At 50.6% G+C, this 18,749-nt stretch overlaps 1 protein-coding gene across 1 annotated transcript in view; it reads right to left on the bottom strand.

Moving 5' to 3' along the window:
* The window catches only part of LOC122384119 (ankyrin repeat, SAM and basic leucine zipper domain-containing protein 1-like), a 53,305-nt gene that overhangs the window by 27,450 nt on the left and 7,106 nt on the right, over window positions 1-18,749 (bottom strand). Inside the window, exons 7-11 of the mRNA XM_043371151.1 lie at window positions 11,604-11,707; window positions 11,158-11,296; window positions 10,028-10,128; window positions 7,599-7,736; window positions 3,187-3,274 (exon numbers count right to left, since the gene is read on the bottom strand). Coding sequence (XP_043227086.1) covers window positions 3,187-3,274; window positions 7,599-7,736; window positions 10,028-10,128; window positions 11,158-11,296; window positions 11,604-11,707 — 570 coding nt within the window. The remainder of the gene's footprint in view (window positions 1-3,186; window positions 3,275-7,598; window positions 7,737-10,027; window positions 10,129-11,157; window positions 11,297-11,603; window positions 11,708-18,749) is intronic.

Genomic DNA, 18,749 nt, shown 5'->3' with positions numbered 1-18,749 from the left:
ATGAACAATAAATGCACACACTAAAATCGCTATTACCGATAGGCTCATCCAATCAAGTTTCGATAAACCCGTTCATCATCATCTCCTGCGGTTTCAAACACGCCTGTTAGGTGGCTTCTGATGCTCGTCGAGGTCGGAATTTCCAAATACGCGTGGTGCGTCGGGCCGCGCGCTCTGACTTCGGCCAAGAAAAATGCGTCAGCTGATCATTGTCATTTCTGCCACTTGCGTGTGGTGTAATGGGGTCATAACTTAAGAGACGGCTGTTTCATATCAATTATTTTACATAAAATCATATTTTAAACCACAAATTAATGTTCGACAGCCAAATTTAAGAAACAATACCAATACAGGCTTACAGTTTAAGGCTCGACATTGAGTTGTCTACGATTAGACAGCTGATAACTCATTCCCGTACGTCGTATGGTCGTAACACTATAATGACCTTTGCTTATTGTCACAAGTGCGCCGCATTCGCGATTGTTGCCCGACGCCTGTTTGCAGGTGAGCCCACTACAGTTGTTATACATATCTAAAAACCGATAAACTTTTAGGCGAAAAAGGCACTATTCCAGGCCCATTTTTGATTTTTTTGCGATATTAGGTAAAAATAGAAGCTTCTTATCCTAGGAAAAATAAAACGGGAAATCTTTCAAAGGTGGCACACTACCTTTAAGCTTCAGAGCATCACTGACAGGTGGCACCCATGTCGTACAGTTTTCGAAATATCTCGAATTTCGGCTTTGCCCCAACTCCTGCATTGCCCCAACTTCCCCTACGCAGTTTTCACTCAATTAGTTCATTTGAAATAATGTTATGGCTGAACATTTGTCTAAATAAGGGGCAAGGGCGATCAATATCTCTGCGATTAATGGCATGATCAGCACCATGTGGATTGTGGCTTACATCCGCCAGTAAATTATATGTGAGCCGTCATGCCACGATTCAATACCAACAAACCGCTTGACAACATGCATCCTACTGATGATCCGTCTATTGGAGTCTGGCCGTGCCGCTATATCAACCGCTGACATGTTTATGGCAATGTTTGTCAAGTGGCAAAGTTCGCCAATCCGGGAGATCAAACTCACGGCTATATTAGTCCGCAGGCCCAGTGAGCCATCCATTTGCCGATGATGGTGGATGAACTTCAGCGGCAGCGAGGGGGAGGCGGAGGGGGAATGGACGGTTCTTCCCATAGCTGACTGATGAGCGAGTGCAAAATTATCAATTTGTTTTACATGTAAAAGTAAGATGAATACGTTTTGAAGCGCTTCAAAAGCATGCTCGCCGGTGCCCCAGTTCGGATTCCATTCGAGTACCAACAAATATCATGGGAACACCATGTCCGAGGTCCCGTTAGCGGGACCAGCGAAGCATTTTGAATTTCTACGTCCCATGCACATCATGGTTCGATGTTTACACGTCAATGTAGATTCCATGACAATCCAGCCCCATGACAATTCATGACCGAAAGGACAATGCACTACGCAGTATGCAGTGTCCCAGCTGAAAGGGTCCCTCCCTGCCGCCATCCCGGGCGCTGTACGAGTATGGTGTCTGACACCGACCAGCCTCGGTCGTCGCCGCCGCTCCGCCAGTGCCGCCACCCATTTCCGGCGAGCTACATCGATTGAACTGGCTGTTTGCGGAGCGGGGGAGCCGGTACGTGGGTGCCGGGAGGGACGGGGCGGGGGCAGGGAGGAGTGCGTGGGTGGGAGTGAGGGGCGGGGCAGAGACGGCCAACATGGAGGCTGATTGGACCAGTCTCGGTGCTGGTGCTCAGAGCTCGTCCGACGGCCACAATATCCCAATCTGGTTCAATGTTCACCCTCATGTGAAACAGCGATCTATAGCGACCGCGTTCCACCCATCCGCGGAAGAAAGGCGACCAACGCCGGGCCGAATACCCTGTGTAACTCCAGTCCAAGTACACCGCCCATCCCTGCCCGCCCTCGACTCCCCCGACCCTTGGTCTCAGAGTTCGGGGCAGATCGCTGCTGCTGCCGGTATTTCATGAGAAGAACAGTCGGCTGCTTCCCACCCCACCCGGTAGCAGCTTGAGGTCACGGTCGTGCTACCTATCTTCGAGACCGCAGAGCACGCACCGACGTAAACAGTATGTATAGGGATGGTTGGTGACGGTACGGTCTTCAGGACGCCAATGAATAGTTGTTGAATGCTGATGATTCAATACAATCAAGCAGTGCCATTTATCTTTGTTCATGGCGAATGAAAATAGACGCACTTGATGGGAAAACCATAGTACCCTACCCTTAAAATAGATAGATGAATACATTGATTGAGTTGAGCCGTCCTCAAGCCCCCGAAACATGTCATGCTCGACGGCACAGGCCACTTTTTCATTTCTTATCGCGGACAACTTACGCAGTTTATGATACACCACCAGCAGTCAGCGACAAAGTCCAATGACCGGGTCAAATAAAACACGGTCAATGATGATATCACGCGACTGATTTCGAACCCGGCACGATAAACCGTGATAGCCACGACTCGCACCTTATTGTGGTGACTACAGAGTATTCTGGTCTCAGTAACCAAGACGCATGAACACAGGCACAGTCACGGTAACCCCTACCATCTCACTCCTGCGACTCACTCACTCACTCACTCACTCACTCACTCACTCACTCACTCACTCACTCACTCTCTCTCTCTCTTTTCCTCCCCCCCTCTCTCTCACACACCCTCAGCCTCTGACCGCCATCTCTCGGGTACCCTCTCCCCCCTCCATGGGGAGACCCCGAGGCGGCTCCTCAGACTGCGTCCCAATGGCCCCCCGCGGACTAACGCTGATCGAATGCCGCCCGGGGATCAATGGAATGACACACGGCTGAACGCTATAGACGAAATGATGCATACATAGGCACAGCATATCGAGGTAGGAGGTTATGCATTGGAAGGCAGAATTACGTGAATGTGGGAAACTTTACGGATGACAAGTCAAGAATGCCTGATAAAAAATAAACCTGCAAGTAGTCTAGAGCTTTATCTAACTAGTTATGGATTTATGGTGGTTCATGAAAGTCTGTCTTATTTCTATCAAGTATTCTGCATATAGGATCAGCTAATCTCCTGAGCCCACTAAGCCATGAGCAGAAAGCATTGAGCCCTGAGGCGCTGCAAGTACGCTGCAGCCCGCAGCAGGAGAGCGTGGGTCCTTACCTTTTTCAGGTGGAGGCTGAGGAACTTGAGCTCCTGGTAGAGGCCGCGCAGGTGGCGGCTCGTCTCGGCTGTCGTGTCTGCCAGCGACCTGTACAGGAGGAGAAGGTCAAGGGTCAAGGGTCAAGGTCAAGGTCAAGGTAAAGGCCACGGGCGGGTGGGTGATCGCTGAGTGGTTGCATTAATTCAACGGACAGTGCAATAGTGATTGCGGTGATGCATGATGCAAAACCTTCCAGTGTCTTGTGTAAGATGTCCACCGAACATGAGATCAAAGGCGATTTCTTCAAGTTTAAGCACAACTGGTCGACTTTTTCTTTAATTCCATTTTTCCCTCTGCCTTCGAGCCCATTCCTTTTGCTAATTTCTGTTTTACCCGCTACCCCATTCTCTGCCATAAGTCTCATTTACAAATTACCATCCTCTTCCAACACCACTTGTTCCTAACAATCCTCCCCCATCTGGCATCACTCCACCCCTCCACTCGCTCCAACTCCCACCCCACACCCTCCTCTCCCACTCCAACTCCCTCCAACCCTGCCCACCCCCACACACGTCAGTAGACGCGATCAATGTCAGATCAGGCTCTATTTTTACCTCGGCTCGCCGCCGCAGCAGCCCCAGCCCCGGCGCGCTCGGGCGCCGGTCATCAGCTGACCGCTCGGCCATCAGACATGCATGCGCGTCCACTGCCCGCTCGAATATATATCTCGCCGATTGCAGTCGTCCGTTATCTTAGTGGCTAGAGAGGAAAAACGGAGCAGGACGGCGCGGTGGTGGAAAAGGAACGGGCGCGGCGTTGAGATGGAGATTTGCTGGGGCGGCCCGTGAGCCGGGCGCTGAGAGGAAATTGGAGTTTATTTCTGTTTCTGGACGCGTCTGTTTGTGTGGGTTGACGATGGGATGTAACGGATTGCAGCGCTCTGAAATCAAGAAATTCATTTGTCGTTTGCACAAATATTCTTTGTAATACGCAAAGTGTGATGTTTCATTTACAGAATAATACCACCGGTAAAACCAGGTTCAAAATGAATAGCTTGGCCGCCTGAGTGGCTGATAGCTTGAAACTGACAGCCAGAAAATCGTATCAGACTGCCTGAATGCTAAACCCTGACTAGATCAGACACTGAGCACACTTTTAATGATATCCCTGACTGACACGTTACTCTGGGGAATTCCTGAGTCGCGACGATGGATGTCTCACTGGGCATGCAGCAATACACCACCACTGTGTTCAACAACACTGTCGCCTGCTGTCGCCAACCTTGACCACCTAGGGTCACTCTCGAGTTCGAACGGAGTCGCTGTGCTTTCCAAAGGATTCTCTGACATTCTGGTGGCCTACTGTGACATCTGGGAATGTCACCGCGTCTCCGAGAGAACCCACTCGATCAGGGAGCTTTCAATCTGCCCGACCAACACCGGACGCGCCCGGGCTTCTACTGACATTTTACAGGCTCAGCAGAGCGCCCTCTCCCGATCTGGGTCACTGGATTAGGAGCCAGGATTTTAGTTTAATCGGTTCACTTCGACCTCACGAGATCGTATGAACGCACCACTGGTCGCTGACCAGCTTACACGTATGAAAGGTGTTCGACAGAAGATAGTTATTAAATGCCTACTTGATTCCGAATGACTAATGATCTTCCGAGATAAGTTAGCTCTTTCTGCTCAAGTTCGACAGCTACATTACAAAATAATGAGCGCCTGATTGAAGTTAAGACAGGAAAATTATGGTGGGCAAAACTTGTTCATTAGGGCAATGCTCACACCAGGAAATTGCCATACGGTTAAAGCGTCGGTCAAAATGACATTCGGTTACGATTGGGAGATACTTTCCATGTAACTTGATTAAGTTTCGCAATGTTTCTAATTATTTGTTTGCACTATTATAGAATCAAATTATTTTCTGCGACGCAGTGAAAAACTGTGGCTGCAAGCTCCCATTACAGTTGAGGCTCTGTGCCATTATACTGCTAATTTTGCTGCTGCAGCCCCATTAGCCGATTTTCCAGGCATCTGGCGCACAAGATTACCAAGCAGCAGCTGTTCCGTTCCACCGGCATGTCCAACCGCTCCAGTGCAGTGAGGGCTCATCCCGCTCTTCTGTAAACCCCCACTCTCGGCTTCAGCAAACCCCTCCGCTCCCAACTCGAAGTGGCGAACTAATTTGACAAAGTTTCCAACCATCCTCTTCTCAGTCAACAAGGAAACAGAGACCAACACGAGTTGTAACTAACGCCGAGGAATTTATGGTTGGTTAGCGAGCATCCAACGACTAACGCTGCGCCCTGCGAGGTGGTTGACTGTGAAAAAGTCATGCAATACGCAGGACACCGCGCAAACGCGCCTCAAATAAACTCGGGCGAGCTCACCGAATACCGACTATCCGTTCCACTGCAAGGGCTTTCCGCCCCATCTACAGGGAAGCAGTTCTGCTTTTTTACAGGTGATTCCCGAGCTCGCCTCAGAGTTCCGGGTGCAAAGTTGAACTGCCGCGGTCGGAAGTTTGCCCGCTGCGGGCCGGTTGGTGCCGTGCAGACCATTGGCTGCGCAGCGCTGAGTTTTGAAAGGGTGTCGGGAGCAGCCGGGTGCAGGCATAGCGATTCAGGCAGGAAAGAAACGCAGCTAACAATGGTGAGCTCAAACGGACCGCCGCGCCGGGCCGGAAAACGTTCGTACATTTTGGATGTGCTTAAAGTGATAGATGCCTGAAAACATGTTTAATTGATGACTTATTGTAAGACTAAAATCAATTAACGAACTGGATTTATCTTGCTTGATTAGCCCAAAGGCAGCTAACATTTAGATACAAGCAAAGTTTTGATGATTCTTTTCAACCTTTAAATAGCATTTCAAGGACGATGGGACCTTAAGGAGTCACCAGTCTCAGCGAGTTCACGCTATGAGAGTGGCTCTCGCCCACTGCGATGCACGCACAGATAGCCGCCTCTCGGCGTTATCTGTGAGAGCTCTGACACCCGGGCCCTCTCAGGTAGCGGTGAGCGCCGGACGTCTCCAGAGACAAAGGTTAATGTCGACCTGTTCAGTGCTCACCTATAGGTCTCAGTGGAGCGGACCGGAGCAAGGGACCGGGGAGGGAGGGGAGACACGGGTCGAGAGCCACTGCAGAGCCTGCCGCGCACGGCGCAGCACACAACGGATAGGGAGCGGACGAGAGGCCTCGAGAGTCGAGCAGCGCCGTAAGAGGATCTGGGAAACGGGAGGAGTTGGACGGGGAGAGTCAACAAGCAGCCCCGGTGAAAAGATGAGAGGTTGACATAAACAAGAGCCCTGCTTCAATCAGTGCCTTGTTAGGCGACTGTGGCACATAATTTATACAGCATCTTCAAAGAATTAACAGGAGAGTCGTTCGTTAGCATTGATGCCGACCAAACACCATCTCGCACTAACGAGAAATTAACCAATACCGATCGAAGGCCACAACACAGGCCATCGTGAATCCGGCTGCGCCATTCCGTCCGATAAAACAGCCCATTCCCGGGTGCGTTGCACTTTCTGACCGCCGTTATGGAAGACACCACTCTGATCTCTTCCGTAATTAACGGCACCTTACCGACACCTAGCCGAACCGGCCGAACGGACGGTCGCTGGGCGACGGTTCACTCAGGGTAGTGGGCAACGGCTGCAGCTGAGAGACCCACTCTATATAAGCTCCCTGTCTGCTTCAGTAGCGTTGGCAAGGCCCCGGTTCATTGTAGAACCAGCACTGTCAGAAATATAGGCGTCTGAGACGGGTATACGCCCTTCACAGGGTCTCTCAGACGGAGGGCGTGGTAGACATCTATGTAACAGCTGACAAGTGGCGGAGCAGGGCGGCTCAAAGGGACGTCGCATCGTGACGTCGTATCCAGACAAACGGATGACGGTACAGTTAGTCTGCATGCAGGCCACCGTTACGTCATATCCAGCCAGGACTTGTTCAGTTCGTAGAACTGAAGTACGACACCACATCCAATTCAACCGTATGCACAAAATACGAGACCGTTATATCCGGCTTAATTTAGCTTTTAGAGTACACAATATTATGCATATTATTATACACATGCACAATATATTATGCGATCTGAGGATCTCCTCAGATCGCTCGTGGCTAGCTTATGTCTTTTCTGGCATCGTCTCCACGCTCAGGATTCTACGTAAGAGGCTCAGTGTAGCGAGTAAAACATTTCGTGCTGCTGGCCGCTGCATCCGTTTAACAGGGCACGCGAGGAACGGGATGAGAGGGCAGGCAGTCCAGTTTTCAATTCGACGGTCTCTGGTAAAATTTCAAAAGAGATTGTCAAACGCAGAGAGGGGAGAGGAGAGAGAGAAGAGAGAGAGAGAGGGAGAGGGAGAGGGAGAGGGAGAGGGAGAGAGGCCGCTCCCTGTGGAGAGCATCCGCTGTCACTCACGTGACGCCGGCGGTGTCCTGTCCGAGCTCGAGGATGCGCGGCCGCGCCTGGATCTGATCCCGCAGGTATCCCACCGAGGCGTGGATCAGACGAATGTGACGCGACACGTTCATCATCAGACCCACGGCGTCGGGACACCTGTGGACACAAGTCAGCGGGGGTCAACAAAGGTCACATCAGGGCATCCACACGGGTCAGCAGAGGCCAGCAAAGGCCACATCAGAAAACCTGCTGACACACACAATTAAGTCACATAAACGTTGACAAAATATCGCATCAAAAAACCAGCAGACACTCACAATTAAGTCACACATACGTTGACAAAATAAAGTCAAGGTTTCGTCAAGACACCATTAGACAAACAAACACACAGGTCGATCGAGGTCAGCTGAAATCAAATTTGGAGACCTGAGTCTGATGCATAGCAATGAGATCACAGCAACGCAAAAAGGCCGATCTAATTACTGATTCGAAAACCAATCCGAGGAAAGTAGCGAGGAAAGCCAATAATGGTTAGCAGGAGTCTATGATGAGATCTTAATTAACGCTGCGTAATTTGAACAGCGTAATACGGGTTCAACAAAGGAAACGAATCGGGCCATACATACTGATGAATTAAAAAAGAAAACAAAAAATGAGCACAACAAAGAGGTTTTACTTTTTTGTGGCATCAGATAAGACAGGGTTAAGAAGAAGCATAACGCCAACTGGTTACGACAAATCGATTGCGGCATCATCCACATTGCCAGACATATGATGGTCAGTATTGACCGATGCGACCCGGACCAAATCAGACGACCTCGTCAGCAGAACGGGCTGATGCAATCGAAACGATCGACTCCGGTCTCCGGCGCCGATGCTTAAATATGTCGCAAAATATGGGCAGACATTCCGGAACTTCCATCAAACCAACTTTGTTCAATGCTTTAGGCCAATATAATTATTATCGCTCTTGTAAAGCAAAAAAAAAAAAAAAAACGCACTCGATACTGAGGATCGAGTATCTAACAACATCTCTCCCCTACCACAAATGCCGCCTCTCTGCCCGTCTCGCTTTTTTCTCCCTACCGTCGCCCAAAGCTGTATCAGTAACCCCTTTGACAGTGTGACCGAGTTGCACCCCGGTGAACCTTTCCAGCCGGCGGCGGGCGCTGAAATGACCCGATTGAGCGGTCGTTGACCACCCGCGGGACGGCCGGCTGCTGGCGAAGGGTCGATTGATGCTGAGGTCAGTTCGGAGAGCACGGTAAGCCACTCAGCGGGTGGCGGCGGCGGCGGCGGGGCGGGGAGGGAGATGAGGCGGCCAGTGGTAGGATGGACACCGGATCGGGAACAGTGGTACACTTGGGCAGGTGGGGTTGGGCTGGAGAGTTTGTGTAGAAAATGTGACAAGCAATATGGGCAGAAATGCTGAGGGATAAAGGCCGGATGTAGGATTATCTTGAGCCAGATTGGGTCAGGTCGGGTCAGGTCAGCTCGAGTCTGGGAGGCGCGAAAGATATAAGCGAGCCAGTAGACAGTCGGTATTTCTGGTCGGATGCCAGGAGACGGAGTCCTCGCGTAGCCCACGGAACGGCCACCGGTAGAACATGGGCGTCGGCGTGCCTGTTGACGTCACCACTCTCAAGGAGTCACCTGCGTGGGTATCCACTGTACAATGTGTGTCGACGGAGGCGGACGGCAGACCGTCTCGTGACCGTCGCCCCCGCGCCCAGCCGACGGCCGCGGCGGGGGCATTCCTGGATCAATGTCGGCGCAATAAATCACCGCCGGGTGTTGGCCGGGCGAGGGCTAACGAGTTCTGAATCGGCAGAGAGGAATATGACACACGCTGCTTAAGTTCGAGAAGTAATTGAATTGCCAAAGTTTACCATGAGTGGTTTATCGAGCTCATGGGGATTCCAGTGCCTAACCAATGTCGTTTGCCAAAATGTCTTTTCCTAACAGCCGAGTGATTGATATTCGTGGCGGCAGCAGCTTCGAGGAATTGTATTTATCGCCGTGTCGTTACGGACATCGATTTGTTCACAGTGCCAGCCAGTGTGACGTTCTTGGGCGGACAGACTTTGAGAGAATTAAACCCGTGACCTCTGAAGGTCCGCGGCGGCTGGAACCTTAAACCGGCCCGGGGCAGTTGGCTCAACCATGATGAATTGGTTTACATAGATAGAAGATGGGACGTCGAGCATTTATTTAATGAAAAAAGGTAGTGTAATAACGCAATACTACTGAATCAAACATTTATAATATTGCAAACGTGTTAAAAAAGAAAAACTTTTAGCAGCAACGCCTCACTTGTTCACAAATAACTCCATCCTATTCGAGCGTCGGCAGGTAACTACTTCCGCCAGGTACGTGTTACAGTGTAACGTCGGCGGGCACTCACGTCAGGTACTTGTTGTAGTGCAGTGTCGGTACTCGGTACTCACGTCAGGTACTTGTTGTAGTGCAGTGTCGGCAGGCTGGATCGCTCCCACTCGCGCTGGTGGATCTCTCGGATTCCGTCCAGGATCTTACGTCGCTCTCCCACCTGTAATCCAGCCGTAACACGGGGTAGGGAAATATACAGGGAAAACGCCACACGGGCTCATCCTGACGGACTAGCGCTCACGTCCGGAAGCAGGCATAGAATAGGAATGTGCCGAGAAACTATCCATACACAGAGGGAATAATAAAGATGCCAGGAATGGCATGAACATTGAGCAGGGCATGAGCAAAAAATATGCTTGTTAGAAACAGTGGCACGCGGGGTATTAAATAGAATGCGTACCACAATATCGTACAAGCACCGAACACATCGGAGCACACAATCGTGGACTAAAGATCCTACGTAAAAATCAAGTCCGCCCATGATTTGAGCCGCTGAAAGCAGATCATCCATCGAATTATCACACGGCCAAAAATGTTCGTAAAACACCACAGCAAACAACAGTACCTTACACAAAAGCGATCCAGTGCCTTCCTGACCCGCCCGTCCCGAGCCAATTCTAATCTCCCGTTCCCATTCTCTCCCGTCATTGTCGGTATGGGCGGCGCACAATACGAGCACCGTCCGTCTCTGGACCGCCGCCTCCCCAATCTCCCTGTCTGGGCGGGCGCAGTGGCGGCGCAGTGGCCGTCCTACACCCCGCTGGCGGCCGCCGTCAGTGACGGGATGGAGGGGACCACCCATTACGTCCAGCGAATGGGACGGTGGGACTTACGGCGACACGGCGAGGAGTGGTATGAAGGACCACAGTGGGTCAGAACGCGGGGAGCCCGGTCCATAGCAAGGGGAGCTAGACCTGGCTCTGGCGAACAGGGAACGATGGGCAGTGCTGGAAAGAGATCCCCGTGGTGGATAGGCGTTTGTGAACTGACTGCAGCCGGCACCCGCACGTCACACTTACGGTATATCTACAGCAAACCGATCACGGAACGACGTACTGTTTTCTCTTCTGCCAAGCAACATCACTCGCTCCACAGCCGATAACTTACAAGTTTCTTTCTCCTTCCTGAGTCCTGCCTCGATCCACTCACAATCAAGCGTCCCCGGCCACCACATCCTTCAGCGTCTCACCTTCTCTATCTTCATGCGGTCGAGGTCGTCGTCGGTGAAGCGCAGAAAGGTGACGAAGCTGACGTTGTGCGCGTGGAACAGTGGGATCAGGTGCTGCAGCTCCAGTCCGGAAAGCACCATCTCCAGCTCACCGAACACGCTGCCGGACAGACAGAAATACACAGGAGATGGAGGGGGACGGACGCGAGCGGACAACAAATCTATGCTCTGATAAGCAAATAAACTGGCACTTTGACGAGCAGGGGAGACTATGCAAAGTCAGTTTCTACGTAGCAAGCTTTAGCATACACAATTTGAGGATAAATGCGTGCTCTTTGTCACTTTGACCGGGCGATCTCGTAATCAAGGTCATAGCCTATTCCCATAGTCCTGCCGAGGGAAAAAATGACATATTTCTTTTAAGCTTCGCGTGTTTTTTGTTTGCGCAAAATTCCTAGTCTACAAACCTGGTTTGCGCTATTTCCGCCTGTGATTTTTCTTTTTCCATCAGTGTTCCGAGGTCATCGGAGGTCACCGGTCCTCCCAGTGCCCGGGATAGCAGGTCACCGATCTGGAACAGTACACAACATCGGAGGTCACTGAAGGTCACTGTGTTTCCACCATACACCAACTTCTCTGAAACATGTCCGGGTTAGTGTGGTACTCTCATTTCTCACACAATTCAGACGGAATACTAAGTGAGCTCACCATCGCCTGAAGCTCTTAGTCTTCACATAAGCAAGGCGCGAAACCAGAAATTAATCGGCAGGCAAAGTATACAATATTAGGAGGAAACTCTGGCGGTGCTTTATCCAATACAAACAGATCTTGGCCAGACTGGTGTCTAACTTCCCACTAACGACCTAAGGTCAAAGGTGCCAATTAAAAGGCTAAATAACTAGCATAAACGAACTTTAGATCATGGACATGAAAAAAAAACGGAACTAATATTGCTTTATCGAGGGTCCCTCAGCAGGGGAAGGGGGGGGGAGCTCAATGCCACCTTTACACCATGCTCACTGCCCGAATCCTGTAGCTGTATCCTACACTCGTACCATACACTGCGCGTAACACTCTTACGACTCTCAAGAACACAAAAGCATCACAACTGAAAAAAACAACAACTCGACGAGAGTCTCATACAAGTCGACAAACAAGTTGACAGTCTGTTATTATTCATATTTTAGGCTAGCTAGTTTCTGCCACGGAGGGAGGGAGAGGAGGGACGAGAGAGCAGCGAGACGAGACAGGCCGAGGGGGCGCCGGGGTAACGCATCCTGTCCCTCCCTCTCTCCCTGAGACGGTTCTCAGAAAATATGTCCGAACAAGAACCGGTGATTTGGCCAATCTGTAACGGACCGCGGCGCCGGTGGCAGTGCTGGTGTGGATATCATTCTAACGATACGCAGAAGTGAGGCTCCGGCATGAATACCATCTACATGGAGAAGAGAAGGCATGGAAAGTTCGTATACAGTATACACTGTATGATTAGCATGGTACTAGGGTGACCCGCGTGCTCCGCAACGCGAAAAGGGATATTTTCGATCGGCGGGTGTTCGGTTGTTCTTGTGTCGGTTGGGTTATCTATCCATTTCGGTCGATTGCTTTTTGACGGCTAAACGTTTTGGTTTGTGGAAAAAATATCCACCGCATCGAGGTGCCCGTGTCTGATAAGCATGCTTTCCACTTCAGAATCTGTCAAATGTGCTTTATAATTGAGGTGCGTAGTTTTAAGACAAATGAAAGGCGTAGATAATTTTCGCTAAAAATCGTTTTGCAGAGGTTTAAAACATTTATATTTTTAAGAATACTGTTGCTTGTCATGCAAACGTGATGATTGGATCTTGGAGAGAATTGAATGCTCTTTCTAATGATAGCATTTTCAATTATCAAGCGTATCAGGTTAAGCAGCAAATCCCGTGTATCTTTTTAGTGGCACATTATGGACAAATACCATTTTAATTCAGCGATTTTTCCACATTGTTTTTGATCAATTAGCTGTCCACAATTTTTCCATGAGAGGCGGTACATTTCTCTTGGCAATTGACGTTGTTTCAACTCTCTCAGTCTGATGGTCACGGGAAAATAAAATAAAATCCAAAATCCGTTTAAAATGACACTTTTTGAAATGAAATTGCCCTCACACTTGCACGTGGCGCGTGCCACCCCTGCACCGCACACTATTCGATTGCCCGTTCGATTCTCTACACGATGCTGTTTTCCCCGTGCCGATCGGGCGCACGGCTACCGAGATATTGCATGGGGAACGGACCCGTGTCGGGCAAATTTAGCCATTTTCGCCCGTTTTTGCCAGCCGATTTATACATGTAAAGTCTATGACGCGAATTTGCACTTTTTGGGCACGCGCCACGCGCTCGCTATCGATCCGATCGAGCCGAGACCGCTCAAAGGCACGTTGTCCATCCTTGTTCTATAACTTGCGCAAATTTCAGCGCGGTAGGTGCAACGGTGTGACCTGTAACCCGCGCTACGTAGCACCATGTCGCGACCTTCGTAATAGACAGAAACTACGCCTTCCTCAAATAGTAATATAGACAAGCGGCTGCGCCACTTGCTTTGCTGCGTGGTAGGAAAAAATTGCAGCACCAGCCAATTTGCTTTCGAATGGTGTTTGATTCATGTCGATGTGTCGTCTAGAAGCATAGATATGGACGGAAATGTGAAGAGAATTTAAAAAGAGCTGTTCTGAGGGCGTTGTTGGATGAAATTTGGGTGATACGGGGTCAAGACGGGTCAAAGGGGTCAGCCCCGGTCACTTTGGGTCAGGCCAGGTCACATAGGTCACCTCTCGTCCGCTGGGATCAGCCCGGGCCACTGTTCTGCTTTTGCCTCCACCACTACCCCTACCCCTACCACTACCCCTACCACTACCCCTACCACTAACCCTACCACTACCCCTACCCCTACCACTACATCTACCCCTACCCCTACCACTACTACTACCCATACTCCTACCCCTACCACTACCCCTACCACTACCCCTACCACTACCCCTACTACTACCCCTACTACTACCCCTACCACTACCCCTACCCCTACTACTACTCCTACCACTACCCCTACCCCTACCACTACACTACCCCTACCATTACCCCTACCACTACCCTACCCCTACCAACACCGCTGGGTCATGTCAGGTCACAGAATAATTGGATCCAATCAGTGCTAAAATATCAGGCCTAAAGTGTTCTCAGCCCTGTCCCTATTCGTGCCATTCCATTACCCTTACTCGATTTTGTCGGAAATGGCGCTTTGTGGCAAATGTGGCGCATTGCGGCAAATGTGGCGCATCTGTACCTGTTGGTTGAGCATGCATCCAGGCACCAAATTGCACCCATATCGGACCATATTTGACAAAGCTGTGCGATTTGCGGCAAAAATGACGCCCTGAGATAATTGTGGCTCATTGCGGCAAACGCGGTGCATTTGTAAACTCGTATCACAAACTGTTTCCATCGAACGAAAATTAACACATTTTTCGCCACTTTTCATTCAAATTAAAACCTGCCCATCCTTCAATGCGAGGCACCCGCCACCGATCGGCATGCATTTAGTCCACAAAGTTTGTCGACCCCGGCTCTCAATGAAGATCTACGAACCGATCAAAATTTCATTGGCGTTCTTCCAGCGCGCCCCACGCGCGAACCGTGCACCCCAGCGAGCCGAAACCTAGAAAAGGCACTGACCCGTTCTGTCACCTATAAGGTGTGCAAATTTCAACCCCCTACGATATACCGTCTGCCCTGTAGGCCGGCTAAATTGAACCCACTACACGGAGTGGCGGACAAACAAACAGACAGATGGATCCTGTTCAAATAGTAAGATAGACAAGCGGCTGCGCCACTTGCTTTGCTGCGTGGTAGGAGAAATTGCGGCACCAGCCCATTTGCTTTCGAATGGTGTTTGATTCATGTCGATGTGTCGTCTAGAAGCATAGATATGGACGGAAATGTGAAGAGAATTTAAAAAAGAACTGTTCTGAGGGCGTTGTTGGATGAAATTTGGGTGATACGGGGTCAAGACGGGTCAAAGGGGTCAGCCCCGGTCACTTTGGGTCAGGCCAGGTCACATAGGTCACCTCTCGTCCGCTGGGATCAGCCCGGGCCACTGTTCTGCTTTTGTCTCCACCACTACCCCTACCCCTACCCCTACCACTACCCCTACCACTACCCCTACCACTACCCCTACCACTACCCCTACCCCTACCACTACTCCTACCCATACTCCTACCCCTACCACTACCCTACCACTACCCCTACCCCTACCCCTACCACTACATCTACCCCTACCCCTACCACTACTACTACCCATACTCCTACCCCTACCACTACCCCTACCACTACCCCTACTACTACCCCTACTACTACCCCTACTACTACCCCTACCACTATCCCTACCCTTACTACTACTCCTACCACTACCACTACCCCTACCCCTACCGCTACCACTACACTACCCCTACCACTACCCCTACCACTACCCCTACCCTACCCCTACCCCTACCAACACCGCCGGGTCATGTCAGGTCACAGAATAATTGGATCCAATCAGTACTAAAATATCAGACTTTAAGTGTTCCCAGCCCTGCCCCTATTCGTGCCATTCCATTACGCTTAATCGTATTTGTCGGAAATGGCGTTTTGTGGCATATGTGGCGCATTGCGACAAACGCGGCGCATTTTCACCCGGCGATTGAGCATGTATCTTGGCACCAAATTGCACCCATATCGGACCATATTAAACTGTGCGATTTGCGACGAAGATGGAGCCTTGTGACCAATGTGGCGCATTGCGGCAAACTCGGTGCATATTTATTCTTGTATCATAAACTGTTTCCATTGAATGAAAATCAACACATTCTCTCGCCACTTTTTATTCAAATTAAAACTTGCCCATCCGCCAATGCGAGGCACCCGCCACCGATCGGCATGCATTTAGCTCACAAAGTTTGTCGACCCCGGCTCTCAATGAAGATCTACGAACCGATCAAAATTCCATTGGCGTTCTTCCGGCGCCCGCCACGCGCGAACCGTGCATCCCAGCGAGTCGAAACCTAGAAAAGGCGCTGACCCGTTACGTCACCTAGAAGGTGTGCAAATTTCAACCCCCTACGATATACCGTCTGCCCTGTAGGCCGGCTAAATTGAACCCACTACACGGCGTGGCGGACAAACAAACAGACAGATGGATCCTGTTCAAATAGTAAGATAGACAAGCGGCTGCGCCACTTGCTTTGCTGCGTGGTAGGAAAAAATTGCGGCACCAGCCAATTTGCTTTCGAATGGTGTTTGATTCATGTCGATATGTCGTCTAGAAGCATAGATATGGACGGAAATGTGAAGAGAATTTAAAAAAGAACTGTTCTGAGGGCGTTGTTGGATGAAATTTAGGTGATACGGGGTCAAGACGGGTCAAAGGGGTCAGCCCCGGTCACTTTGGGTCAGGCCAGGTCACATAGGTCACCTCTCGTCCGCTGGGATCAGCCCGGGCCACTGTTCTGCTTTTGCCTCCACCACTACCCCTACCCCTACCACTACCACTACCCCTACCACTACCCCTACCACTACCCCTACCACTACCTCTACCACTATCACTACCACTACCCCTACCACTACCACTACCCCTACCCCTACTACTACTACCCCTACTACTACCCCTACCACTACTCCTACCACTACCCCTACTACTACCGCTACCCCTACCACTACCCCTACCCCTACTACTACTCCTACCACTACCCCTACCCCTACTCCTACCCCTACCACTACACTACCCCTACCACTACCCCTACCACTACCCCTACCACTACCCCTATCACTACCCCTACGACTACCCCTACCACTACCCCTACCCCTACCCCTACCAACACCGCTGGGTCATGTCAGGTCACAGAATAATTGGATCCAATCAGTACTAAAATATCAGACTTAAGTGTTCCCAGCCCTGCCCCTATTCGTGCCATTCCATTACCCTTACTCGATTTTGTCGGAAATGGCGCTTTGTGGCAAATGTGGCGCATTGCGGCAAATGCGGCGCATCTGTACCTGCTGTTTGAGCATGCATCTTGACACCAAATTACACCCATATCGGACTATATTTGACAAAACTGTGCGATTTGCGGCAAAAATGGCGCCTTGTGACCAATGTGACGCATTGCGGCAGACGCGGTGCGTTTTTATACTTGCATCACCAACTGCTCCCATTGAAAGAAAATCAACACATTCTCTCACCACTTTTCATTCAAATTAAAACTTGCCCATCCGCCAATGCGAGGTACTCGCCGCCGATCGGCATGCATTTAGTCCACAAAGTTTGTCGACCCCGGCTCTCAATGAAGATATAAGAACCGATCAAAATTTCATTGGCGTTCTTCCAGCGCGCCCCACGCGCGAACCGTGCACCCCAGCGAGCCGAAACCTAGAAAAGGCGCTGACCCGCTCTGTCACCTATAAGGTGTGCAAATTTCAACCCCCTACGATATACCGTCTGCCCTGTAGGCCGGCTAAATTGAACCCACTACACGGCGTGGCGGACAGACAAACAGACAGATGGATCCTGTTGAAATAGTAAGATAGACAAGCGGCTGCGCCACTTGCTTTGCTGCGTGGTAGAAAAATTGCGGCACCAGCCAATTTGCTTTCGAATGGTGTTTGATTCATGTCGATGTGTTGTCTAGAAGCATAGATATGGACGGAAATGTGAAGAGAATTTAAAAAAGAACTGTTCTGAGGGCGTTGTTGGATGAAATTTGGGTGATACGGGGTCAAGACGGGTCAAAGGGGTCAGCCCCGGTCACTTTGGGTCAGGCCAGGTCACATAGGTCACCTCTCGTCCGCTGGGATCAGCCCGGGCCATTGTTCTGCTTTTGTCTCCACCACTACCACTACCCCTACCCTACCACTACCCCTACCCCTGTCCCCTACCACTACCCCTACCACTACCCCTACCCCTACCCCTACCCCTACCACTACATCTACCCCTACCACTACTACTACCCCTACCACTACCCCTACCACTACCCCTACCACTACCCCTACCACTACCCCTACCCCTACCCCTACCCCTACCACTACACTACCCCTACCACTACCCCTACCACTACCCCTACCCCTACTCCTACCAACACCGCTGGGTCATGTCAGGTCACAGAATAAGTCGTGCCATTCCATTGCCCTTGCTCGATTTTGTCGGAAATGACGCTTTGTGGCAAATGTGGCGCATTGCGGCAAATGCGGCGCATCTGTACCTGTTGTTTGAGCATGCATCTTGACACCAAATTACACCCATATCGGACTATATTTGACAAAACTGTGCGAGTTGCGGCGAAAATGACGCCCTGAGATAATTGTGGCGCATTGCGGCAAACGCGGTGCATTTGTAAACTCGTATCACAAACTGTTCCCATTGAAAGAAAATCAACACATTCTCTCGCCACTATTTATTCAAATTAAAACTTGCCCATCCGCCAATGCGAGGCACTCGCCGCCGATCGGCATGCATTTAGTTTACAAAGTTTGTCGACCCCGGCTCTCAATGAAGATCTACGAACCGATCAAAATTTCATTGGCGTTCTTCCGGCGCCCGCCACGCGC

This window comes from Amphibalanus amphitrite, unplaced genomic scaffold (assembly GCF_019059575.1).
Source record: "Amphibalanus amphitrite isolate SeventyFive unplaced genomic scaffold, NRLGWU_Aamphi_draft 000181F_arrow, whole genome shotgun sequence".
Taxonomy (NCBI): Eukaryota; Metazoa; Arthropoda; class Thecostraca; order Balanomorpha; family Balanidae; genus Amphibalanus; species Amphibalanus amphitrite.
The sequence above is the reverse complement of the archived record's forward strand: the minus strand, read 5'-3'. Positions and strand labels throughout refer to the sequence as shown.